Raw genomic sequence first — 25,882 nt, forward strand, 5'->3', positions numbered from 1 at the left:
GTTTGTATCATTTCTGTCTTTGTCATTTTCTTTCGTATTTCTTACTGTATAAATAAAAAAGTGACAATTGGTAAAATAAAGTGATGTCATAATTATATGCCATCTGTTCATTTTCCCTGGTGCTTTATTTGTATTTTCCTCTGTTCATGTGCAGTTTTCATTCTTCTCTTCTTAGGCAAAATGTTTTCAGAATAGGCAAGAACTTCTATTGTACAATATTTGTATTTGGGGCATATTTAGTATGCAATCCAGATAACTGCTGTAGCTTTTGCTCATGCTCTTATTTTGGACTGAGATTTTTCTTTGTGTTATTCTGTTCTCACTGGTTTTCTTCTTCTAATGTGTTGGTTTATCTGGTTCTACTGCAATCTATCCAGGATTTCCTAAAATCATAATGTTGATACTATGATGTTGTGCTGTGATGTACGCTTATGTGGGTTTGGACATCTGACTCTCAAACCAGCACATTAAAAGAGAGGAATTCCTCAGACAAAGGGGAAGAAAATCAAAATCCTTCTACAGGTCTTGTATTTTTTGCATGACTGACAGAAAAGCACACTCTGATTATTGTCTAACTGTTTAATATATTTAATGTCTATTTTTAGCATTTGGCTAACTGCAAGGGAAGTTTAGGTTCAGAAGAAGTTAGAAGATCTGCCCTGATGTTGGTAATGGGTGCCTTGGAAAGCAGTAATCCACTTCTAAGATGTGCTGCTGCAGAGTGTTTGGCCAGGTTGGCACAGGTGGTTTCTGACAGTGCCTTCACTGCTGGATTAGCGCAACTCAGTTTTGACAAGTAAGTTCAAAATAAGCATGAAAAGATACTAGTTGAGTTTATAAAAGTGTTTGAGAAATCTACCTGACACCTATTATGATAGTTTTTAAAAGCTGTTTTCCTTTGTGAATTTGATGTCACTTCAGAAATTAACAGGAAAAAGCACTGCCTGAGTTCTGCATGTATTTTTTAGTGTAAGACTATCTAAGTAAGCATGTAGACTTTCAAATTAATTAAATCAGCTGCTGTTCTAGCAACATCATTTAAGTGTATCTAAAATACTTTTGGTACTTTCTTCAGATAAGAGACAATGCATGAACTTAGAATTTTGGAAATATAATAGTATCAAATAAAATTTTTTGCTGATTATATACCAGAAATTTCATTTGTAGATGTGCTTATTATGTAGTAAGAGTCTTGGTGATTAAACTAACAGTTTTCTTTCAATTAATAGGCTTAAATCTGCTAGGGATGTGGTATCAAGAACAGGTCATTCTTTGGCTCTGGGATGTCTGTATAGGTACCTAGGAGGAATAGGTTCTACTCAGCACCTGAATGCATGTGTTGGAATCCTTTATACTTTGTCTCAGGACAGTACTTCTCCTGATGTACAGGTACTTGTCACTTACATAAAAAAGTTATGTTACAAATTAAGTGAATTATATTCTGGAGTTTAAGATTCTTTTTCTTGTGAGAATAACACTTCACAGCCTCATAGGCATACCTCACAGGTAATGGCTGGAGCAACAAAGGCAATGTAGAAGACAGTCCCTGCTCAAAATCCACCTTCAACATCTTCCATAGCAAGAATGAGATGTGGGAGGTTCTTATTCAGTGATCTGTGAGACTGATAAGGCTCACCAAAACCAGTACCTAATGTTTTAGGGATTGATTAGTTTCATATTCACCTATATCTTGACTTTGATTAGATAGTACCTAGGGTTTTTGTTGATGAGGGATTTTTTTTTTTTTGGTATCAGTTTTTGTCTCTTTTACAGTGTTTACCTCACAGCATTTTTTGTTGAAAGGTCATATAGTAAATAAAAGGGATTTGTAGCCTAAATGCTGTAGAACTTGGTGGATATACATTCTTGAGTAAGGCAAGAGATTTTGAAGACTAATTAATGTTATTTCTCTGTGGCTAAAACTGTTATCTGTCAGAATAGCTTTAAGAGACATTGAGTGTATTTAATGTGTTTATCTAAATATCAGTTAAAGAATTTTTAAAGCTTTTTCCGCAGTATCTTTGCACAAAGAAGAACTGTTTGTTGACATTGGTGCAATGTAACTGTGACAGTTTCAGCAGTTGGTTGTTTCAGCAACTCTAGTATTTTTTCACAATTTTGTTCTTGCACAAGGAACTGTAAGAAATTTTTAAGTAATAGCATATAATTAAGGAATAATAATCACTGTTAAACTCATTTACTATTACATTCAATTTTTTGTTTATTAACCATGACAAATTTAAACTGGTTGTTTCATTGCACAACATACAGTTCCTTGTAAAATATTTAAAATGGCTTATTCAACATCAGATTCATAAAGTTTCTGTGTATAACCTCTCTATTTGTTCCTTTGGAACCTAGAAGTGCAACTTCTATTACACTTCATTACTGAATTACACTTTCAACTATCAAATTTTTAAAAGGTCTTATGTATATCATATGGACGTTACATGACTGCTTCTCTTATTTTACAGGCATGGGCACTACACTCTCTGTCATTAATAGTAGATTTAGCTGGGCCCTTGTATCATGTGCATGTGGAACCTACCTTATCTCTTGTTCTCATGTTGTTGTTGAGTGTGCCTCCTGCTTACGCTGAAGTTCATCAAAGCCTTGGTCGTTGTTTAAATACACTTATTACCACTCTGGGCCCTGAGTTGCAAGGTATATAACATAAAAAAGTGTCAACTTTGTTTGCTGTAGCAACTGAATTGCTAAACATTGTTTGAATGTGTGTGATTGCCCTGTAACAAGTAAGCAGATGCTAAGTTTCTTTGCATAGTTGTAAGACAGTATTTCATAGGCCATGACTTTATGCAACCAAGATGACATGACTGCTAGCTTTCCGAAATAGCATTTCCTTTGTTTGAACTGGTTCTCCAAGCCTTGCCTTGGGCTGAAATTTCTTACATGAATTTTACATTTTACAGTTCTTACATTCTTGCATCTTATAATTCTAGCATGAGAACAGAAGGTGTTCGTATTTCAAGAGTTAGGTACCCGTCTATGTCTTAGTTATGATGCAGACATTTAAAATTTGCATCTAAATCACCAGAGAGCAATGTGATCACTACTCATTGGTATCAAAGTATGGCACAGATACAAGGATCATCCTTTAGGAGGATGAACATTATGGCTGGCTTGGGAAAAAGACAGGTTATCTGGTTTATTAAAAATAGATATGTTTTAAAACCAAACAAAAAAACCACCCTACCTTCTTTATTCTCAATATAGGCAGCAGTACAACAGTGTCAGCCTTAAGAACTTCCTGCCTTTTGGGCTGTGCAGTGATGCAGGATAATCCTGACTGCCTTGTTCAAGCTCAAGCCATCTCTTGCCTTCAGCAGCTCCACATGTTTGCTCCTCGACACGTCAACTTGTCTAACCTTGTAACCTGCCTCTGTGTGAGTATATATTTACTAGTTTATATTCCTTGTATTTTAAAATTTGTTCATATTTTTCATAAACACTTAAAAAATGGAGATGTTCCTTTAAGCAGAGAAACTGATCACTGCGTAGGCGTGAGGTGTTTCGTGTTCTCCTACAGGCAAGTATTCTATATATCTTCATTTTTTCCTCAGTTCCTGCTTCCCCTTTACAAGATGAGCACATTCCGTAGAAATCTTGGCCTTCTGAACTGTTTGCAAGTGCAATCTGCTGTTCTTATTAAGACCAGTTGTCTGGCAGGGTATACCATTCAATACAACTTTTTGCTGGATTTTTACCAGCTGTTTTATGTTGGCAAATTTTTTCCCTCTGCTGCTTCTTGTGTCTTGGTTGAAGGATTGATTAAAAAAAAAATTGTGTATAATTACTGGGAATTGTTTTGTTTCATTTTGTTTTTTCATGATGCTGAAAAATTGTAGATTTCTCTGTTTTGTAATTTCTGTGGTACTAATGCTTCAGTGTTCTGACATCTTGGCAGTCAGTATAAAAATTTCTAACACTTACATAAGTAATAGTCAAATCAGGTCTTTGGAAAAAATAAACAAGACTTTTTCAGCCCTGTTTGACAAAGAGATGGAGGAGTTTATTTGCTGGGTGGGATCTGGGGTTTTTTGGGGGGTTTGTTTTCACACAGTATCTCTTTGTCTTTGAATAGCTGCTGTTCTGAAGTACTTACTTCTATTAAAAAAAAAAAAAAAGTAGTTTTCTGGTGGCTATTAGCCTTGGTGGATTTGGGGGGGTTAGCTAGGGGGGTGTTGGTTGGAGGGTTTTGGAGGGTTTTTTTTCAATAAGACCATCTTGTCTCACTGTTAGTCAGAGAGACAGAAAAACCCAGACAGTAAGATGTGGTAGGATTTTGTTTTAATCTCATCTATTTCCACACAGTTCTTATTCACATCTTCCATTGGGTAGCACTTGTGTATTGATACTGAACATATATTAATTTTGTTTAAGGTTTAGATTCCTTACATTTTCTTTATTTAGTTGGACTGGAAACATGATTGTGGGAGCTAGGAAAAACTGAAGTAGGTTTTTCTGCCCCACACTGTGATACACATGGGTATGCTAGTTTCAGAAGAGCTGGAACTAATCTGAAGTGTTCTTTGTTTTAACATACACTAACAATTATTTTCTCTTCTCTGGATAAAACATAGTTCTTCTTGCATTGATAAAATGACAACAAACCATGTCAGTCCATCTCTTGCTTGGAGGATGTGGTAGCGTTTGGGAGCATTTCTAAGTCCATGTACAGTCTGCTTCTATGTCTAACTAAGTACCTACTAATAAAGAGGATGTAATGACAGAGTTGTCTTGTCTATGTAATATTACTGATTTTTATTGTTTTTGCAGGTTGTCTCAAAGTACTTCATGCAGCAGTTTATGAACTTCATAATAGTAAATTAGTCAATTCAGAAGCAGGGGTCGTGGCTTGATTGTGTGCGTTCATGCACCTGTGCATGTTCCCCTCTATCCCAGAAACTGTTGTGGGCTTCCTGGGAGGGGAGTCCACCAGAGTCAGTGGCCTTACATGGGTGACCTTTTCTCATTCTAATGAACTTGGCAATGTTGCTGGCACTGACAATTCAGTAAATGTCGATATGTCTCTGAAGAGTGTCATAAACAAGGTTCAAGTGTGTGCTTTGCAGGTCTGTGAGAAGATAATTGCACAAGCAGAATTCTGCATTTGTAAAGCTCGACATCCGTCTGTGTAGTTTCCACCCACTAAATCACCATCTCATTAGGGAAGCAGAATAAGTTATTGGATCTGAAGTCTGCCCTTCACTGTGCTGTTTATTTGCAAGGTAGCCCTCAGCTAGTTACTCTTCATGAGTTTAAATGTCTGCAATTTGGAGAACAAGGTGTGATGGTCCTCCTTTGCATTGTATTTTGAAGTCTTAAGGGGAGGTAGCATGCAAAAGTTAGGCCCTAGATCATGCAATATTCACCATTGCATTCTTTATTTAGGGAAGAAAAACAGGAGAGGAAAAGAACCTGAGGTCAGATGAGCGATCTTTTTCCCCTTCATCTACAGAAACATGAATTTTCACTCATAAAATCTTGAAAACAAATGTGCAAGCAATTTTTTTTTTTTACTTCTTTTAGTAGTATTTGAACCAACTCCTCTCTCCACCCTCTTTCCCCAAGGATTCTGTAAAATTGTGCCTTCAAACTTGCCTTTTTAAAATTCTCATTTTCCCTGCCATTACCCCCCACTTTCCTCTTCACCTCCTCTCTTACCTCCCTCCACTCTCTCATAACCCTCCCTCTCCTCTCTCTCCTCCCTCTTGTCCATCTTTATTTCGTTTTTCCCTCATTAGGCATGCTAACAGAATTTCTTGTGCAGGCAGCTGCAAGCTGCCTCCTCCACTTGTCTTCCCAGCCCCTACAGCACGGGATGGTTCTCGTCTCCAGTGTATTTAAACAGTTCAGGTTGTAACTTTGCTAGCACTAGTAAAACATGACTTAGGCAATGGACACACTGCTTCACTGGCTCATGTTTTGTGGTTTGTTTTTTTTTATATTGTGTACATGTGCTTGTCATTATCTAGCTTCCATTCTTCAGCTTCTGAGAGTGTTCCCTGTTTGTCAGTCGGATCTTTCATGGGGCTTCTAACAATAATGCATATTTATCCTGCTATTTGAATTCTTGGCTCCAGCAGAATACAAATTGTGCGCTTTTAATCATGTCTAAAATTAGCTCTAAAACTAACTTAGGTGAGCACAGACTTCTAAAGAGCTTATCTGTGTAAGCTTATGATGTAGTATTCCTCAACACAGTGAATGCCAGTTTTCAGCTCTAAGATATTAAAGATATTTTGAAACACAATAAGTATACAATGTTAATAGCTATGCTCTCCTGTTGTCTTGGTACTGTTTTACTATTAATTTTAGGGGCAGTTGGATTGGAATTTGTGTGTTCAACATGAAAAATAAGAGAAATGAACTAAGCAAATTAGGCTTTTGGTATGTTTGAGATAAGATTCTGAATTTTATTATATGCTGAATTTACATGTTACAGTCTCCTTGTGTGGTTGATATCACTGTGATATCTATTTTGGTTTTGTCATGACTGGTTGTCGTTTGTTTTTGTGCAGGAAATCTTGTTGGATAATTCTGTGTTGGTAGGTCCCTGTGCCTTGTTAATCCTTTTGCAGTTTGCAGTGGTGTTTTTATTTCGTCTTTTATCTTTCCTTTTAACCATTTTAATGTAATTTCTTTTAGCATGTCAAGTGATATTTTATTGTCATCCTAACCAGAGCCTTCCTAACTTTCTGCAGATGGCAGGAATACATTTCATTTATGTGCTTGGTGAGGGATAATTCTGTTTTTAGTGTGTTAAGTACAGAAAGGGAACTGTTTGTACATTTAAGTTTTAATGTGATGCTTGCATTTTATGTCTTTTATTTAGTCCTGTCCCCTGCTTAGAATGTGGGAGAATGAGAGAGATGAAAAATGTGCATCTTGCGTTATTTCGGTAGCCTCAATTGTGCCCTCTGATTTTCCCTTTTAAAAATGAGCACGGAATTTATGCATGTCCAACTCGAATGTGTAGCCTGCTTGCCATAAATGTTGCATTAAAAGTCTCACTTGTTTTTAAAGTTGCAATTAAAGTGTGTCAGGTTTCTTTCCTTGTGGAAGAATTATGCAGAAAGTGTGTCTTTTTGTGTATTAATTATGTAACTCAGAGTATATTAGATTCATGTGCATGCATAGAAATTCCAAAGAGGAAGCTGAGTTTTGTTAATCTACCAAAGCTGAAATTCTGTAGTGCTTATTCTTTTTGTCCTTAAGTTGCTTTCTTTAAGCATATGTTAACTAATATATATTAGTCATTTTGACTAACATATATTGGCCTCTTGCTGACAAATGAGGAGCACAGCCTAATGCAAGGTTTTCCTGCAGAAGCTCTATTTTAAGGATGGTAACAGCTAAGGGTACACAACTGCTTGTTGTAGAGAACAATTTTTTTATGATAAATTAAGATTAATTTAGAAGAAGATGCATAAAAATTGTTGTAGCCATCTTGCCTGACCACACAGCTAGTTTATCGTATCTCTAGGATTCCCTTCAGGATTGTCTTAAAATTGAAAGAAGCAAATAAAAAACAGAAAGCTCCACTCTAAGAAAAAACCCTTGAGGCTATGTCTTGGGTTTTTTAAGTGTTTTTTCCTTGTTCCAGTGATAGAGAATCTATGATCATGCATTTTCCAGTAAAATAACCCACACACTGGCCTGTTGGTGTTAAAATATGATGGTGCTATGAACTTTTTTGCTAGAGACTGCTCAGGAGAGTTGACCTGTCTCAGTGTCATACATTCACCAGTAACTCTCACCCTTTCTCTCACCTTCTCTAAAACATAATTTAATGTAAACTGAATATATAGTTTTTGTTTTTTTTCCAATGAAGCTGCAGCAGTGTTCTCTTTGCCCTTTCTTATGAAGTTCCTTTCATGCATGGAGTTCTTTTTTACTAAAGCCTGATTGACTCTCTCACCCTTGGTTTCACTGACATTTCTCTAGTTACATCTGATGATGACTTGTGCTGAGTTTTCAAGCTCATTTTATGCATATACCCAGTAATCAAAGAATTAATTGTTCATTGAGACCATGAGTCACCTGGCATTGAAGTTAATGGGGGTCTTTGTACAATACTGGTTGAGAGGTGGATCCAGCCCCAAACCAATATTGTAAGTTGCCTTTGGAGAGAAAATGCTAAAAGTTCTGATAGGTTTGTAAAACTGATTACAGGACTTGCAGAGCCTTTCATTTGGGGGTTAAAAAAAAAAAAGCTGAGCAAAAAGAGCATCAGTTATGTGTTTACTGACTTAACAGATTTGCCATAGCTGCAGTTGTTCAGAAAATACCAGCCTTACTGAGGTATTGCCACAGAGGTTTGTTAGCCATCTTACTGTATCTTCTTGCATGTTTCAGATGAATCTCTGTAGCTCATACTTATTACTGAGACGTGCAGTGGTAGCTTGCTTACGTCAGCTTGTGCAAAGAGAAGCTGCTGAAGTATCAGAATATGCTGTTGCACTAGTGAAAGAGAGCAAAGAAGATTTTACTCCAGGTAGTGTATTGAAGTTTTGAGATCAAAGAGCTTGACATATTGACAGTGAATTTTAAACACACTTTGCCATGGGTGTGAAAACTTTGCTACATTCTTGAAATCTTAGACTCAAAACATTTTCTACCTCAGTTGTCTGTATAGTACCAAATTATGATAAAATGAAGAAAATGAGGAAATGCAAGGGGAGTTCCAGAGAAATCTAAGCCTATCTAGCCAGTAGCTCTTGTATTAACTTTTTGCTAAAAGGCCTGAGAGTGATCACTAGTTCATCCTCATGTGCTTTTCTGTGAGTGAGTGGTGTTAAAAGGTTATTTCACTTTGGCTTTCAGTTCAAGCTCATTTGGAAATTTTCAGAAAAGATAGACTATAACCATTTTTAAAAACTGCTGATACTTAAAATTTGTAATATTGGTCAAATAAAATCGGTCATATTAATTTAACAAATTATTTCCATTTGTCTGTTTTTGTGCTTTTTTGGAGAATAGCTTTAACTTCCATTTCAAGTTAAAATATTCTTTTAGAATTATATTATTAAGTAAGTGAAATAATTTTTTTCAGGAGCTAGATGCTGTGGTGATGGTAATGCTGTGACATTCAGAGTAGGATTCTTCTTATTTTTTGCTGGGTTAACTTTCTTCCTGTTGTTAATATGTTTCTGTAAAAGTTCAAAGTTTCTTTTGTATTCGTAAGTTAGCTATAGTGTTAAAGTGAAAAATATAATTGTTTCAAAAATATTTTAGGGCTATTAAGTACTTGTTCAAAAGAGACCCTGTGTGCAACCTTCAGTGGGCTTTCTGTTGTCATTACTGCAGTTTTCTGATGTAGAGTACTCAGCTCACAGACTTTGTTCTTAGCAGATGTGAACATCAGAGAAATAGGCCTGGAGGGGGCATTGCTGGGCTTGCTGGACAAAGAATTGGATCCAAGATTGTGCCAAGATATCAAAGAGACTCTGACTCATATGCTTACTTCAATGGCAGTTGAGAAGCTCTCTTTTTGGCTGAAGCTTTGTAAAGATGTTCTTGCTGCCTCTGCTGGTAAGTCGTAATACACTGTAGTTGAGAACACTATCAGAGTAAGTCCTGCAGCAGTACACTATGTCACTGAGGGAAAGTGTTCATGTTTCTTGAATGTTTGCCATTTATAAAGTGTATAATCGTCATTCATATTGAAAGATTGGATCCTTTAGCTTAGTTCCTTCAGAGGAATATGCCTTTCTCTCTTCTGATTGCCTTTTCCCCATTGAACAAGTTCTTGTAAACATCTTAGGATGTGTTGCCTGTTCATATTCTTGGTGATTTATACTCCTAATGTTAACTTATTTCTCTACCAGAAATGGAAATGCAGAAACGTTTGAGCTTGTGAGTCCTGTGCAATTACCTGCAAGAAAAATAATCTGATCTGTTCTTCTGTTAGTAATAGGAATGATGCAAACCTATTATATCATAATGAAACTCTTGAGCAGACAAAATTATTACTGTGCTGAATACTGACGGGGGTAAAGGAAATTTTTTTACCTGCAGTGCAGGAGGAAAACTTCTTGGATTTAGATTTTTTGATTTGGAATAGTTATAGCTTCTAATGCATCACACATATTAAAAGGGGGTTTTTTGGATTGCTTCTTTCACTGCAGTTCTTAATTTACTTTTGTGGTATTGATCTTGTCTTCCAGCAAGTAATATCAACCAAATGTAGACAGTTTTGTTATATTTTAATTCTGACATTTACTTTAAGATACCAAGATTGAAGGAAGTCCCTCTGAATTTGAGGCTAGATATAGACTTTGAAGAGATTTCTTTCTGTAGTTTTCAGTTACAGTAAGGAAGAATATTATATTTGGTTTTTTTTCCTCTGTGTCCTAAATACAGATTTCAATACAGTAGCATCAATAGATACCACTCAAGAAGAGGAAACTGCCAAAGTGGATGATATATCTGTATTAACGTCTGACAATGATGACAGATTCCATCCTTTCCGAAATCCACGATGGTCTACCAGAGTTTTTGCTGCAGAGTGTGTTTGTAAAATTATAAGCCAGTGTGAAAATGCAGGCAGTGCACATTTTGACATAACTTTGGCTCAGGAAAGAAAACAACGTGATTCAAGAGGTATGTGTTAAGCACTGGAAGAATTTCATAGAATGCAAAGTATGTTTACAATAAGTATTAGCTCTTTGCATCTTAATGAAATTAATCATAAATTTGTTGTTTGTAATCAATGAAGCCTTTAATTACTCTGATTGGAAGCCTGTATTCATTAAAGTGTAGAGAATTTTTATTTGCTAAAAGAATGTCATCTTACTGCAGCATTTACACTCAGTTTCCTGGTTATAGTACTATGGCATATGTGTAGGAAGGTGTTGTTTCTGAATAAGCACCGGCAGTCACAAGTGATAGCTGGCACCAGCCTACAACATCACAGTTTGGTATCTGGGAGTATGACTTAAAAAAATGCCACTTTTTTCCGTTCTATAATTTGCATAATCACCAGTAGAAATACAGTGCCATTTTTCAGTACCTCTCTGTGTTTATGTGGAGGTGTTTTCCTCAACACTCTTTTTTAGAAAATCTGTCTCATACATAAAGATATTTATACTTTCTTCTAAGTACTTTCTTTTAATATTTAAATGGAAAACAGACTAGATCAGCTAACATAAGGTAGCCAAGTAAAATTGATGTATGTGTAAGCTGCCTGAAGTGAATCCTTGATATGGGTTAGGGTAAAGTGTAAAATATACATTTTGAAAACATTTGAAACAGTCTTATAAAACACATTATGTCTAAATTTAAATTTAATAAAACTATTTTGCTTTTTAAATTTCTGTTTTCAGATGACTTTTTGGTATTGCATCTAGCTGACTTGGTCCGTATGGCTTTCATAGCTGCCACAGATCACAGTGATCAACTTCGTCTTTCTGGGCTTCAAACGTTGCAAACTGTTGTTCGGAAGTTTGCAGCTGTTCCAGAACCAGAGTTTCCAGGTCATGTAATCCTGGAGCAATATCAAGCCAATGTAAGCACCATTGCTAATAACTTAGGAAAGTTTAGAGTTACAGTCGATTACTAAAAGAAATTTGCATTTGCAGTGTGCAGGTGCAGAGCTGGGTTTCAGTTACTTTGTTACTGAAGTATTGTTAATGTCTTCAGACTTAACTTCCTTAGAAATCATCTTTTCAGTTGGCATAAAATTTTTCAGCTCCAAAGTTTTTCAGGTTTCATCGTTTTCCCCTCTTGAACACAACAAAACCAAAATAGGTCATTGGTGGGGTTTTTTTAGAAAGCATTGGTTTCAGGGTGTGAAAGTATCGCAAGAAATATTAGGAATAACTATAATTTTAAACTCAGCTTAGAAATAAGTAGCCTTTGCACAGCAGCCATCACATTTTGAGATCTTGGCCAATAAATAAGCTAGAAGAGGTAGAAATGTAGATTGTACTCATAAGGTTCGTTTGAGTTAAGTCTTGGTTTAGATTTACAGAAAACATGTCCTAGTCATTTTGCATTCCAGACCACACTTGGGTTAAATATGACAGACAGCTGTGTTAAGCCTCATACAGCTTCAATTTCTAGCAGGCACTGAATAGGTCAGATCACTTTCTCTCATAGAATTGGAGAGATCCTGACACTGAAGACATCCTAACCTACTTTGATCTTGCTTTTGCCATTATAATTCTATTTTGTTGGCACTCCTTTGTGGGAAAGAAGTGCTATGGTCTAGTCTGAAGCTATCAAGGGAAAAAAATAAGCCATCTGTCCTTGCTGTCTAAAACCATCAAGCAGGTCACAAGTAAAGCTGATAATTTTCCTTTTAAGCTTCAGTACTTTTAAGGTGTTTCTGCTAATACTGTGCACAGATCTCATCAGCTGTTTCATATAAGTTTAGGAGATGTGAAACTGTTAAAAATCTTTTTTTTTTCCTTAAAAATATCATAGTAATCCAGAAAAAGGTTATATAAATTTTCTGGGCTTAAGTAATGACTTCCTAAAATCTTGTTCAGAAGTTCCATAAATAGAATCTCAGCTTTAGAGGGTCGTAAGTGTTTCTTTGCTCTTTAATTTCACCGAAACAGTCTGTGAAAAAATGACTAAGGAACTATGCTTTATAAAGGAAAACTGTAACAAAGTCTGGTTATGAAAAGTAAGTATTTAGTTGATTGTTCACTATGTATTAAATGTTGTATAACTTCTCTTTAGGTTGGAGCAGCACTTAGGCCTGCCTTTGCTCCCGAAACTCCTCCTGATGTCACAGCAAAAGCATGTCAGGCAAGTGTTGAAAGTCAGAAGTCTCTTAGGTAATAGACCCTCTGAAATACTTTTTTTCTTTTGCGTGATACGCAACACAAGAAGAAGGAAATAAATCCTCTAACTTCAAATCCTCCATGCACAAAAAATAATGTCACCTCTATGTTGTGACAACACAAAGATTTTTGTCACTTTAAAGTCTTTTGAGAGACTTTGTAGCGGTTGAAGTTTTGGCTGTTGTTTGTGACACCCCACAAATGTTTTGGTTTTCACTACTTAAGTATATTAAACTGTGATGTCATTTAACATTTGATATTGTCTGAGAGTAACTGTATCTTGGTAGAAATTAAATCTGGTTTTCATAATTTTACAGATGGAAAAAAGAGTATCCACAGGTGGTTTTTTCTTGTTCCTCATTGTTTCTGTTTTGCAACACTAGGTATGCAGTGCCTGGATAGCAAGTGGTGTAGTAAGTGATCTTAATGACCTTCGAAGGGTTCACCAGTTGCTTGTGTCCTCTTTGCTCAAAGTGCAGGCTGGAAAAGAAGCACAAAATCATCAATATAATGAAAGCACCTCAACCATGGAAGTACTAGCTGTCCTAAAGGCTTGGGCAGAGGTTAGTGTAACAGCTCTGCAGTATTAGTCTTGATATCTGGTAGGTGAGTTAGAACCTTTCAGACAGAATTTTCAGGAATTTCTAACATACTTCTTTAAATAGAAGGTGCTGACCCATCATTTTGCTTTTCTACCTCTAAAAGTACATGAACTTCATAAACTTGACAAAAGCACTGCTAATTAAACTGGTTTTATTATACTATACGTTAAGAATAATGACTCATGCTTAAAAATATGAATTCCTTAATATATTCTAATAGTCCATTTAAAAATGTATGTTATAAGTGGTTATGGCGATGGTCCACTCAAGGTGGTACCATTTTAAATTGGTGTCATTTTTCTCATTGTTTATTGGCATTTTGTATCTTGGAAATAGATCTTTTCAATTAATATTGTCAGTTCAGTACTGCTTTAGTTAAATTAAAGTCAGCTCATGTGAATACCTGTTTTAATATGTGTAAATGCAAGGTTAAATATTTAAAAGTCAAAAGTGTGGACCGTGTACACCACCTCCAAAAGATATGTATTAGAAAGTAGTGATGATGGCCTTGGATGCTGATGGTTGATAACCAGCTAAATATGAGCATGCTCTGAAGGTGGATGATATTTCAGTGTATAACCAGGAAGGTACTTTGGAGGAGAAAGTATGCAATAGATAGTTTTTATGTGAACATTTGTAGAAAAATATGCCAATGTTTTGTGTGCATATTTGAGAATGGATATTGACAAAATAGGAAAGCCACTGGAGACAAGCTAGCAGGTGGGAATAAAAGTCTTGAAAACGTACTTACATTGAGAGATTTAAGTAGATTGGTTTATTTAATCTGTTCAGGAAAAGATAAAGTACTGTGATCAATTTAAAATAATTACACAAAGAACAGGTTTTTTATAGCATATAACAACCTTTCACTGGTCAGAAGCCAGGACAAAATTCAGACCAGATGTGAGGCTCAACTGTCAGAAATGAAGATCTGTAGATTGTTCCAGCCTATAATTAAGATCACTAGAATTCTTCAAAGCAAACTCTGTAGAGCTTCCTAAAAGCTTTTGTGACCTGTAATTTACAAATATTTCACTTAAGCCCTAGGCAGTTCCTTCTCTGTTAGAATCTTACCTATTTCTTGTTTACAGAAGTTGAAGGAATTCCCCCATCCTGTTGCTGCAGGGAGGTGTGAGAAAAGGGCTTGGTGTGTGTTTAGTTGCTGGTCTGGGACAACCCACTACAACTAGCAAACATGAAAAAGATACAGAAATCATAATTGCAGGAGACTAGTACTCAACAAAGCTGACTTGAGATTTGTTGCATCTAAATGTGTCCTTTGTAGTTGAGGAGAGCTTCCCTCCAGGGGCATTTTGGAGATACTATAGAGGGCTGTTTGTCTGAAACATCTCAATTCTATCTTTTTGATAACCAGAGAGATATCTAGGGAAATTAGCATTAGGAAATTAACCTATAGATGGTAACACCCAAAGTTTGCAAAGTATGCAAGACTGTACTTTTCATTCTTTACTGCTAACATGAAGTAACACATAATTTTGAGAAGTCAGTTTCAAGTGCCATATAGCATTTCAGTTAAAAAAATATTTAGGAATGGGTTAACTGTTGTTTCCGAATCATTATTATAGGTATATTATTTGATAATTCTTCAGCCTTGTAGCTCTAACAGGGTTTGATGGTTGGAAGTAGAAACTGGACAAATAATATATTAATTTTTAAGAGCAGGGAACTTAATTGCAGGTAGGAATTTTAGTAGTTTTCCCTTTTTGGGGATTCTTGCATCATGATTAGCTGGGGAATGGATTCAGAATGTTTAGAGTGCTTGTTCATCCATGCCTACTGGACTTGAAGCAGAAATAGATTTAGGAAATCTCATGCCTGCTCAACAGTCATGCTAGTGATCACAGTAGTTTTCCAAGTGTTAATATTTGTAACTCTCTATCCAAATATATCAACAGGTTTACATAGTTGCAGTTGAAAAGCAGAAAAATCAAAGTGATACACACAAGCAGTGTTTAAAACTTGCAAACTCCTCAGAAGAGAGCTACAGAGATACAACATTTTCAGCCAGTGGACTTCTGGACTTGGTACAGGCAGATCTTGGAACACTGAGCAAGCTCTGGCTTGCTGCACTTCAGGATTTTGCTCTCTTAACTTTGCCTCCAGAATATACATCACAACTACCTGCTGAAGGTAAAAAGGCAAATGAGTTGTATTTTCATAAGTCCCTTGTAAGCAAACCGACTTGTGTTAAGATCATAGTAAGATTAAATTGTATAGATAATAATCCTACTTATGGACCTATTTAAAGATCAGGACTGCTTTTGAGAACAGAGGTTTCATGGATGTGAAGAGTGGTTTGGTATTCTTATTTGTTGGCTAATTTTATGGTTGAAAGAAGAAATGGGTAATCTATTAGATTCTGTCCAAATAAATCTAAATGAAGTACCCTCATTGGCCTGAATTTTAATACTAAACATTTAAAAAAAAGTCATACATAAAACACAATCCTGTTTTAAGAATGAGAAAATACAGTAGTTGAAAGTAAATTAATGTCTTAAAACTAATTTCTTTTCTTGTAGGTGGTACATTTTATACAGCAGAGACAATTGAAAATGCCAGACCTCATTACTACAACTCCTGGGCACTGATACTTTATGCTACAGCCTTATGGCTTACTAGCACAGGTTTCATTGTTGTTGATCCAGATGAAGGAGTTACAAATCTCTCCAGACCTGTTACCCCAACTACCATGTGTCAAGATTCTTCTACCAGGCCCTTGGTGAAATCTCCTGAGGATGTGAATACTGACAGATTTCATCTTATCTTGGGTTAGTGAGTGAGTGCATAATCTGCCTAGATGCTGTAACTCAAAATAATTCTTACTAGAAAAAACTGTTAGCAGGTAAATATTTAATTATTAAAATTTAACTGCATCATTGAATATCACATCTTTTGGAAAAACATACAGTCAGAAGAATTTTAAGTTGTAGTGAGAAAACCATAAGTCATTTTCCCAAATATGGTACAAAAAACACTGTGAGCTAAACAAACCCTAAACAAATGCTTATTGCTCTGCTCATAAACATGCAAGTTCAAGGGAGGATTTTATGGTGTTTGTACCAGTACAGTTACAGAGTGTATGGCTTAGTTTCACTGAAGTACAGTTTTACATCACACAATAGTGTATAGGTTGGAAGGGACTTGTGGAGGTCATCTTATCCACCTCCTGCTCAAGCAGGGTCACATAAAGCCAGCTGCCCAGGACCATGTCTAGACAGCTTTTGAATATCTCTGTGGGTGGAGACTCAACCTCTCTGGGCAACCTGTGCCAGTGCTCGGTCACCCACACAGTAAAGAACTGTTTCCTTACATTCACGTAAAGCTCTGTTAAGCCTCCACTACTGCAGAAGCTAATCAGGTAGTTGAATTAGTCCCAGTTCTCTAAATTTACAAAATTAGGCATTTCTGATTATATGTTTTTCTTGGTCTCTCTTTTGTATCCTTCTTTTGTAATCCCTTTTTGGAATGAGTTTGTATGACTTTATTGCATATGTCTTCTTTTGAATCCCAGTCTTTCTGCAGAGAGCCAGCTCACTCTTGAAATCTATTGCTCCCTCAGTTAAAAGTGGGACCTCTGATACAAAAGCTGCTCATTTTCCCTGCTTCCTCTACTGCTTAGTGCATCAAATTTCACCTACTTGACTGTGGGCATCTGGTTTGTTTATTCTGCTTTTGAATAAAATAACATTTTAATTTTAACTCCCTACAGAGAAATGGAAAGAATTTAAAACCACTTTTCTCTTGCACAGCCATTGTTTAGTGGACATTGATTGGTTTCCCAAGTCATCACACATTTTGGAATTACAGCCGTACAACTGGACTGAGAATATGGATTGCAGTTTATATGACTGTTATCTCCAATATTTTGAGGCGTCCTGAAAGCTGAGAAAAAAGATAGCTCTTATCTGCTCTACAGTTTGCAAGCTTAGGCTTCATGTAATTTACTTACTGCTGGTTATGTAGTTGCGGTAGTTGGCATCTTCAGCATTTTTTTTAAATGAGGAGATAAAGCCCCAGCCTTAGAGTTTGTGAACTACTATTACTTTTACCTTTTCCTTCTATTACATAAATCAGAGTGATTAGGCAAATATTCTGCTATATACTCATTATGAGTTATCCTGTCTGATCATTGGACCTCATGTTCAGTGTTTTATTCAGAAATTGCTGGGGTTTTATTTATGTTAGTAGCCAGTTATAATTGGGTCTTACACTGTCTAGAAGGTGAAGTTTCTTTCATTGTTTTGATGGAAATAGAGTTCTTGCCCTGAGTTATTAGCAATAGGAGATGAATTCACTTAAAATGCTACTTCTATGTTTGCTCAACCTTCTGTGACATTACCTAGTAGTCGAAAAAATTACTTCTTAAAATTTCAAGCACACATGGGGTTTTTTCTTCTGATGCTTACAGGAATTAGTGTGGAGTTCCTCTGCTCTCCTCGATCAGATGCAGCAATGGAGAACATTATTGCCTGCTTACATGCCCTGCAGGCACTCTTCGATGTTCCATGGCCAAGGTCTAAAATAGGTGGTGATCAGGTAATGCATAATGACCAAATGCCCCCCAGAATTAAGGCATACTTTTAGTCTGAAGAGTCTCTACAATCTCTTGTATTTCCAGGAATCTTCAGTGTAAAAGTAGTAGGTAAATAATATGCTTTACCCAAATCCAGAGCTGTAGACGGAGGACATAAAAAAGAGCACAGTGTGGAATTTGTAAGGTGAGGGGCAGAGAATTTGAGGGCATTTCATCAGGAAGACATAATTAGATGAGTAGGATGAGAGCCAGGTAAAGACAAAATTCTGGAAAAGAGAGTTCTCTTACTCTCTCTGACAAGGCATGGTTGAATTAATTCTGTTGTAAAAATCAAAGTTGATAAGACTGGACAAAAGCAGTGATACTAAAAAAAAGAAAAAAGGCAAAACTGAAAAAAAAGCATTACACAATGGTGATCCTAAGAAGAAGTAGTAATCTGAAATTTCATTTTTTTTCCTTTAAATTACAGTTTATACCATCCTGTGTGCCATGCAATTGTCTAACACAGTAGAAGTGATAAAGCCTGTGGACATGGCCAAGGTCTGCTCATTGTTGATGTTCTGTCCAAGCAAATGCACATAGTGTAGGTGGGATACAATGTAGTGTCCCCACCTTCAAGAGTTAAGAAGCCATAAGATAAAGATTACTTGGGGTTTTTGTAGTTGTTTTAAGTACCCTATGTCTTAAATTACTATGATAAGTATTTTGTTGGGAGACTTGATTGGGACTGCTGTTACTGGGAGCTAGGAGCTGGATGTTGAAGAAAATGCCAACTCCTATGATTGTATCAATTACATTGTGTTCCTTAGTGAGATCAATCAGAGTAATACTGTTGGATGTAACAAGTACTAACAAGTTCCTAAAACTCCTGCATTAAAATTAAGGTATATTAGATGTTTTTCTTGCTGTAGGAGTTGGGTGTAGAGCTGCTGAATGTTTTGCATCGACTGATACTGACCAGAGAATCACCTGATATTCAGCTTGCTGCCCTTGAAGTGGTTCGCTTGATTCTTTTTGCAGCTCAGGAACATGTGAAGGAAAAGAGGAGAAGTGCAGAAGGTACAGTACTGTATGAGATGTTTGAGTACCTATTATCAGGGTTAAAGCAATTCTTTCTTGGAAAACTGGATTCCAGGATGCATCTTAATTAAAGTTTTTCACATTTAGATTCTAGTTTACTTAAGACAGTCCATATTCCTGACATTAGAAATTCAGGTGGTATGATGGATAACAGGTAGTTTAGGTGTTGAACAGAGGGTAGAAAGTGAGGAGAAAAACTGCAGAAACTGCAGCTGGGTGGTGTCAGGGAAGGAGGAGTCCTAGTGAAAAGCTGGGGTCAGCTGCAATTGAGCAATGGACAGACTTCCCACACAGAGCTGTTACAAGCCAGGTTCCAGTAGTTACTCTGATTGTAACTTCCTAACATTCATTTTCTAAAAGGAAAAAACTGTGAGAAGAATCAAAATGCTTGTATCAGGTGACATCATATTGGCTTGGTGCCTTAGGATGTTGTATGTGGAAGTCTGTTGCGCACCCTTTTGCCTTTTGACAATCACTCCATAGTTTGCTTATTTGGAAGGATGGATGTTTGCTAGTAGAATTTTGAATACATACCCGTGCACATACATACGTGTCGAGATTATAATTTGGTGCTGAAACAGTCTTAAGAAATAAACTTTTTGGAAACAAGTCACAGCCTGCAGACTTCTGCTATATTTCTTGTTTTTCTTTCAGTTGATGATGGTGCTGCAGAAAAGGAAACATTACCAGAATTTGGAGAAGGCAAAGACACAGGGGGACTGGTGCCTGGGAAATCATTAGTCTTTGCAACACTGGAGCTGTGCGTTTGTATTCTTGTCAGACAGCTTCCCCAGCTCAACCCTAAATTAACTTGTAGCCCTGCAGTTCAACCTGGAAAACATCTGTTACTGTCAGAAGATGGAAGCAGACTGGTAGCAGCGGCATTAGTTATTCTCTCTGATATTCCTGCAGTCTGCTCTCCTGAAGGTATGCTATTTCATCACAAGAAAAGATTAATGAAAGAATATTAGGCCCTTCTGTCCCCTTGTTATTACCTGATTTCTTAGCTGGTTAAATCTGGCAGCAAGTTTTGTTGATTTGCTTGTGACAATTTCCTTTTCTAATTTTTTTTTTGACTGTCAAATTGCAAAACAAGTTACAAAACTGAAGCAGTTAAATGAGTAGTTTCTCTCTTCCTCCCACCCTATAGCAGTGCAATTAATAGATTCATTTTGTACTGGGTAATAAACAACAGCTACATGATTATATTCTACTTGAATTGTCTATTCTGGAATCTATAATGCAGACATAAATTTAAAAGGGAAATGTGTGATGTTACCTTCCCATCATTTGAACATTAAGAAACGGCTGTAAGGAGTTACGGTTGAATTCTCAGATTAGTTGACTTTTACCCATGATTCATTTTGGATTCACTCCAAACTTTAAGATGGTGCCCCACCACCAACCCTCAATGTCATATTCATACATATTTCAGTACTGTTACAGCCACACATATAAACCATTTCTGTCCTACTCTGTTCCCGCCTTAAGTATTTTTGTTACACCTTATGCAAATTCTTGGCATTTACCACCCCTGAAAATTTCTTCTTTTTTTTTAAATTTGTTTTCTGTTATATTATTCTTCCATGTGGAATATGATACTCCAAATGGAGTAGCTGGCAGCCCTTGCAATCCTTGTAAGGTGATGATTTGCTTTCTCGTTTCCATCTGCAGCCCATTAATTTATCAGTTCAAAGTGAAAGGAAATACACATCGCACCACTCAATCTGAGGACAACTATCTTGTGTGAAAAATAATCTGTGATTTTTTTCTCACTGTAGTTGTTTTCATCTTTAGCAAACAGCTTGCAGGATCAGACCACAGGGAATGTGAGAGAAGTTAAGCATTTGGTTCAGGTGACTAAAAAGAGGAGCTGAAGCTTGCTTATACAGTCAGTTGAATAAGGAAGCAGCTCCAAAAGTCAGCTGACATAATCAAAGAGATGAGAATTCCTCTGTGGAATTGCATAATTTTTTCTCCTTTAGTAGGTAACTGAAGTTACACTCCTGTGACTGCCGCGTCTCTTCCTTCAGGCCGCTGTCATGATACGTGTGCATAAAAAAATTTGCAAGTAAATGATGTTCATGACCTAAATTTCCTACTGAATTCCAACAGTAAAGTCTCAGCTGTTCAAAAATACATGTCCTCAGCTTCAAAAAATACTTGTGCATAAGTCAGAGACCCTCATTGTTCAACAGGCCTCTCATGAACATCAGTGTATTAAAATCTTAAAAACGTAAGCATTTTGCTGATTAGGGAATGCGATAAGCATATTAACCCATATGCTTAACTCTGTGCTTTGCTGAGTCCTAACTTAGGACAGGAGCAACACATAAGTACGCAGGTTTCTAGATTGCCTCCAATATATGCAGAATTCTAGATTACTGTTAGATTCCAAGACATAAAAATAAGTGAAACTGCTATGCCACGTTATTCCTCTGAATTTTAAAATATTTTTAGTGCTCTGTCATTATGACTGGTCAACTATCAGATTCTCAGACACGAAAATCTCTTCAGTAGCCTAAGGAACAATCCGCCTCTCTCCTTAGGTCTTCTCTTTTCCAAGATATTTTTTAGAGCTTCTATTTTAGTTCTGGGGGGTTTTATACATATATTTATTCTGAAGTCCTTATTACTCTTACTAAACTCTTGACTTCAGTGATTTCCTAGAACAGTGGCACCTTTAGCTAACTACACATCATTGAGTAGAAGTTTCCTCTTGCCAGTCTTGAAATTACCCCCATTAATTTCCTTCACTGTATTGTCTTCATGTGCAAAGTATACTTAGATGCATATACTTTGTTTTCTTCTTTCTATGTAGTAGTATATACAAAGAATTTACTATGTATCAGTATATATACTATACATATACTGTATATATGTATATACAGTAGATATGTATAGTATATATACTAGTATATACTGTATATGCTACTATATATACTTTCATGGCTTCTCTTCCATGAGAACCACCTCCTTAGTGGTTCTGATTTTTCTGTTCTTGCTTTTCTCTGAATATGACATAATTCTACACTTCATGTAGTAAAATGATCGAGGAAAAGATATATAATGCTAATTTTAAAGGGGAAAAGGTTTAAATTCACTTAAGCAGTCTGACTCCCTACTTGCTATAGCAGGCCACATGATATTTCAAATCTTTTCTCCAAATTACCAGTGCCTCTATTCATAGATATGCTTAAAAATTATAAATTATTAATAAAAAAGAGAATCCAAGAAAACTACCTCAATATTTAAAAAAAAATATTAAATTTTAAAAGTACCTGCATTTTTTTTAGATTTCTGTTAAATTAGTTTGCATTGTTTTACAGGAAGTGTTTCAGTTCTTCCTACTATTTTGTACCTAATTATTGGAGTACTTAAACAAACTGCTGTGAAATTGCAAGATGGCCAGTTACGTCTGACAGTTGCTGCATCTCTACAAGCTCTTAAAGGACTCTTGTCTTCTCCAATGGCTCGAGCAGAGAAAAGTCAGAATGCTTGGACTGATCTTCTACGTAGTGCTTTGGTCACAGTGCTTGACTGTTGGGATCAAGGTAAGCACAAATGTTGGGTTTATGAGTTTAAAAACCAAATTTAAAATGTTTGTGTGAAGTGTTGCTTGGTTTTATTTAAATTGAATTCATGCACATCTGAAAAAAGACTAGTCACTGCTTAGTCACAAGAGAATTAGCTGGTTACCAAGTACTGTTGAAACTATCGTGCGATCTTGTCCCTACAGTGCATATGAGAAGTCATCATCTATAAAAGTATAAACGTGGGTGCCATGATTTAAGCCCAGCTGGAAATTAAGTACCATGCAGCCACTTGCTCAACCTCCACTCCCTCTTCCCCCCACCCTAGTGGAATGGGGAGGAGAATCAAAGTAAAACTTGTATGTTAAGAACAGTTTAATAATTGAAACTAAAGTAAAGTAAAGTAATAATGGTAAATTATTATAATAATAATGATAAGAAAAAGGGAAAAACAAGTGATGCAGTGTGCAGTTGCTCATCACCCTCTGACCAATGCTAGACCCCGCTTCCCAAACCCAGATCATCCTCTCTTCCAGGTAACTCCCCCCAGTTTATGTACTGGGCATGATGTTCTATGGTGTGGAATATCCCTTTGGTCAGTTCAGGTTACCCATCCCAGCTATGCTCCCTCCCAGTTTCATTTGCTTATCTTCTCACTGGCAGGGCATGAGGCAAGGGATAAAGTCCTTGACTTAGGATAAACACAGCTTAGCAAAAACCAAAACATTGGTGTATTATCAACACCATTCTCATTCCGAATCCACAACACAGCACTGCAACAGCAACTTAGAGGAAATCAGCTCTACCCCAGCTGAAACCAGGACAGTGGTTTGAGGGCTTACTCCCGTGTTGTGTAGTGCCACAGTGTAGTTCCATGGTACAAAGGCATAAACAGGAGCTATGGCTTCAGTGTACAGCTGAGCGTAAAAGACAGCTGTACACTGAGTGCAGGTTCTCCACAAAGAATTAGTGTCTGTAGTGAAGCAAAGGGTGTTAAAGCAGTAGTGCAAGAAAAGAATTTTTTGTCTTCAGTGAGTTTACTGTGTGCTGCTGCTTCAACTTCCTGAGTTTGTAGTATTTTTATTGTTCCTTATGTTTAATCTCTTAAGTTGTAATTTGTTGTTGGAACTTTTCTTTACAAAACTGTTTAAGTTACAAGAAAATAATATATTCTAAATCCAAGTTTTATATTATTCTCAAAATGATTGTACTTTAATATGTCATACTAGCTCTTCAAAGATATTTATTGTACTTTATACAAAGAAACAGTAGAATAGGAGTATGCTGTAATTTTAAGTGTGCATATGATCACCCCTAAATTCCCATTTTGGCCTTGGCTTTTATTGCAGTAAAAGTCCATACCACTGTATCAGAGTATGTTGTGTATTTGAAAACAGAGGTTCCTAAAGAAACGTAGATGTTGGTATTTCTATTCCACCTCTTTGTACCACTTAAACTCACAGAATTTTTAATGTAAATCTAACAATCTTCTTTGTTAATGTAAATCTAACAACTACTTTGTTGATAGTAGATGGCCTTCTCCAAGAATTCGATGAAGTCAGCCTTCTCACTGCTATTACAGTATTTGTTATGTCTACCAGCCCAGAAGTTACTACTGTAGAGTGCCTTCAGAAGCGTTGTATTGAGAAGTTTAAAATAACACTTGATTCAAAAGATCCTCTTGTAAGTACTGGTGAAGTTATAAGAATATCACTACATACTGAGTGAACCTTGGCTTATTTTAGTTGTGTTGCTAGTCCTGTGTGTTGATGGAAGTTAATTCTCTCCTGACTATATCTGTTGTATTTTAAAATACAGTCTGAACAAGTGAGCAAGAACATGTCCAGCAGTGCATTTAATCATTGTTCTGTATGCAATTCTGGACTCCTATTATTTATTTCTTTTATTGCATCAGACTCAGTGCTTTATACATTGCTAAGTACATGATAAAGTTGTGTAGTGTTTCAGGCACCTGTCGAATTTTATTTGTTCATTTTATCTTCAACACACAGATACTATCTTTTGCAGAGGAAATCCCTCAGCTATGAGTCTTTGGGAGCTGGAGCAAGTACCACTACAAAACTGTTACTATCCCATAAGCATCAGCTCCTGGCCACTGCTGGATGCAGCTTACTGAACTGGATTAATGCTTTGTTCTGACCTAGCATAAATATTTTCATGTTAGTGGCATTAGATTATAGTGCCACAGTTCATATATAACTGACCTTCACCTAAAAAAGTAATGTATCAGGGAAAAAAAGTATTTATACAAATGGCTTTTCTAGGTATTGGGGCTACCTCACTTTCGAAGTTAAGTTCTGAAAATAACATGCATTAGATTTCATATTTGTTAGAATTCACTGTAAACTGCTTTCTTGCATCTTCTCTATATATATTTGTGTAGTAATAAAAAATTAAACAAAGTTTAATTTAATTGAGAAATAAATATAAGACAATTCTTTTTTATACATCAGTACATTCCTAATATTGTAAACTTTGATTTTCACTGTTAGGAAACCGGAAATGCCAAATATGACTGCAAGGAAATATTAGCATGCATTTGCAAACTTTATCCAAGTGTTAGGCATCAGAGCCACTCAGAAATTGTGTAGGAACTTCGCAGTTTCAGTCCTATTGACTTCCAATAAGATGCAAGCTTCTGCACCATTTAAGGCATTTTAAAATTGTGCCTACAGTTTGGCTGGGATATTGCTTATATTTTAAGCACCACTTTTTCAGTATTATTGCACTTTTGCTAAGAAGAGAGTATTTTCAAAATAATACTAATATTCAAACAAAAATAGGTTTTTTTCCTTAACTCAAAAATGACAGAAGATATAAGACTTGATGAAAGAAACAGAAAGCATGATCTGGTTTCTATTAATAATTGATTACAAGTTATGATGCTCCTATAAAGTATTATACATGAGCAGCCTACAACCTGATGAATTTTCAAGCTGTGAGGCACATTTTCCCCCCTCCCAAAATTTTTATCTGACAAGCTGTTAGATTTAGAACACCCAGAGATGTATTTTTAAGTGTAACACTTTGTAACTGCAAATTTCGTTTTCCCTTTAGGTACAGTGTAAGTGCTACCAGCTGCTGCACTCCATCTTTCAGCATCCAAACAAAACTGTGTCCTACCCTTATATCCATTCTTTAGCACCATCCGTTGTGGGGAAACTGCAGGAAACAGAAAAGGCAAAACCTGAAAATGCTGCTGAACTTCAAGTCATTCAGGAGGGAATAAAGGTGGTTACAGCTCTGACAGCAGCTGCTGAGGAACAGCACCGTAAG

General features: G+C 36.3%; 1 protein-coding gene across 7 annotated transcripts in view; it reads left to right on the forward strand.

The window, feature by feature from the left end:
* HEATR5A (HEAT repeat containing 5A) overlaps nt 1-25,882 on the forward strand; it is a 65,310-nt gene that overhangs the window by 37,485 nt on the left and 1,943 nt on the right. For 5 of the 7 annotated variants that reach the window (XM_010392053.2, XM_039553257.1, XM_039553258.1 and 2 more), the window contains 19 exons: nt 606-796; nt 1,230-1,389; nt 2,475-2,664; nt 3,235-3,404; nt 6,543-6,569; nt 8,380-8,518; nt 9,376-9,555; nt 10,387-10,626; nt 11,349-11,530; nt 12,712-12,780; nt 13,199-13,378; nt 15,334-15,568; nt 15,958-16,206; nt 17,847-17,974; nt 18,884-19,031; nt 19,707-19,979; nt 22,382-22,606; nt 24,114-24,268; nt 25,664-25,877. In XM_010392053.2, the coding sequence (XP_010390355.1) occupies nt 606-796; nt 1,230-1,389; nt 2,475-2,664; nt 3,235-3,404; nt 6,543-6,569; nt 8,380-8,518; nt 9,376-9,555; nt 10,387-10,626; nt 11,349-11,530; nt 12,712-12,780; nt 13,199-13,378; nt 15,334-15,568; nt 15,958-16,206; nt 17,847-17,974; nt 18,884-19,031; nt 19,707-19,979; nt 22,382-22,606; nt 24,114-24,268; nt 25,664-25,877 (3,355 nt within the window). The remainder of the gene's footprint in view (nt 1-605; nt 797-1,229; nt 1,390-2,474; nt 2,665-3,234; nt 3,405-6,542; nt 6,570-8,379; nt 8,519-9,375; nt 9,556-10,386; nt 10,627-11,348; nt 11,531-12,711; nt 12,781-13,198; nt 13,379-15,333; nt 15,569-15,957; nt 16,207-17,846; nt 17,975-18,883; nt 19,032-19,706; nt 19,980-22,381; nt 22,607-24,113; nt 24,269-25,663; nt 25,878-25,882) is intronic. The other 2 variants (XM_039553260.1, XM_039553261.1) reach the window with 2 other exon arrangements.

The sequence above is a fragment of the Corvus cornix genome, chromosome 5 (genome assembly GCF_000738735.6).
Source record: "Corvus cornix cornix isolate S_Up_H32 chromosome 5, ASM73873v5, whole genome shotgun sequence".
NCBI classification, from domain to species: domain Eukaryota; kingdom Metazoa; phylum Chordata; class Aves; order Passeriformes; family Corvidae; genus Corvus; species Corvus cornix.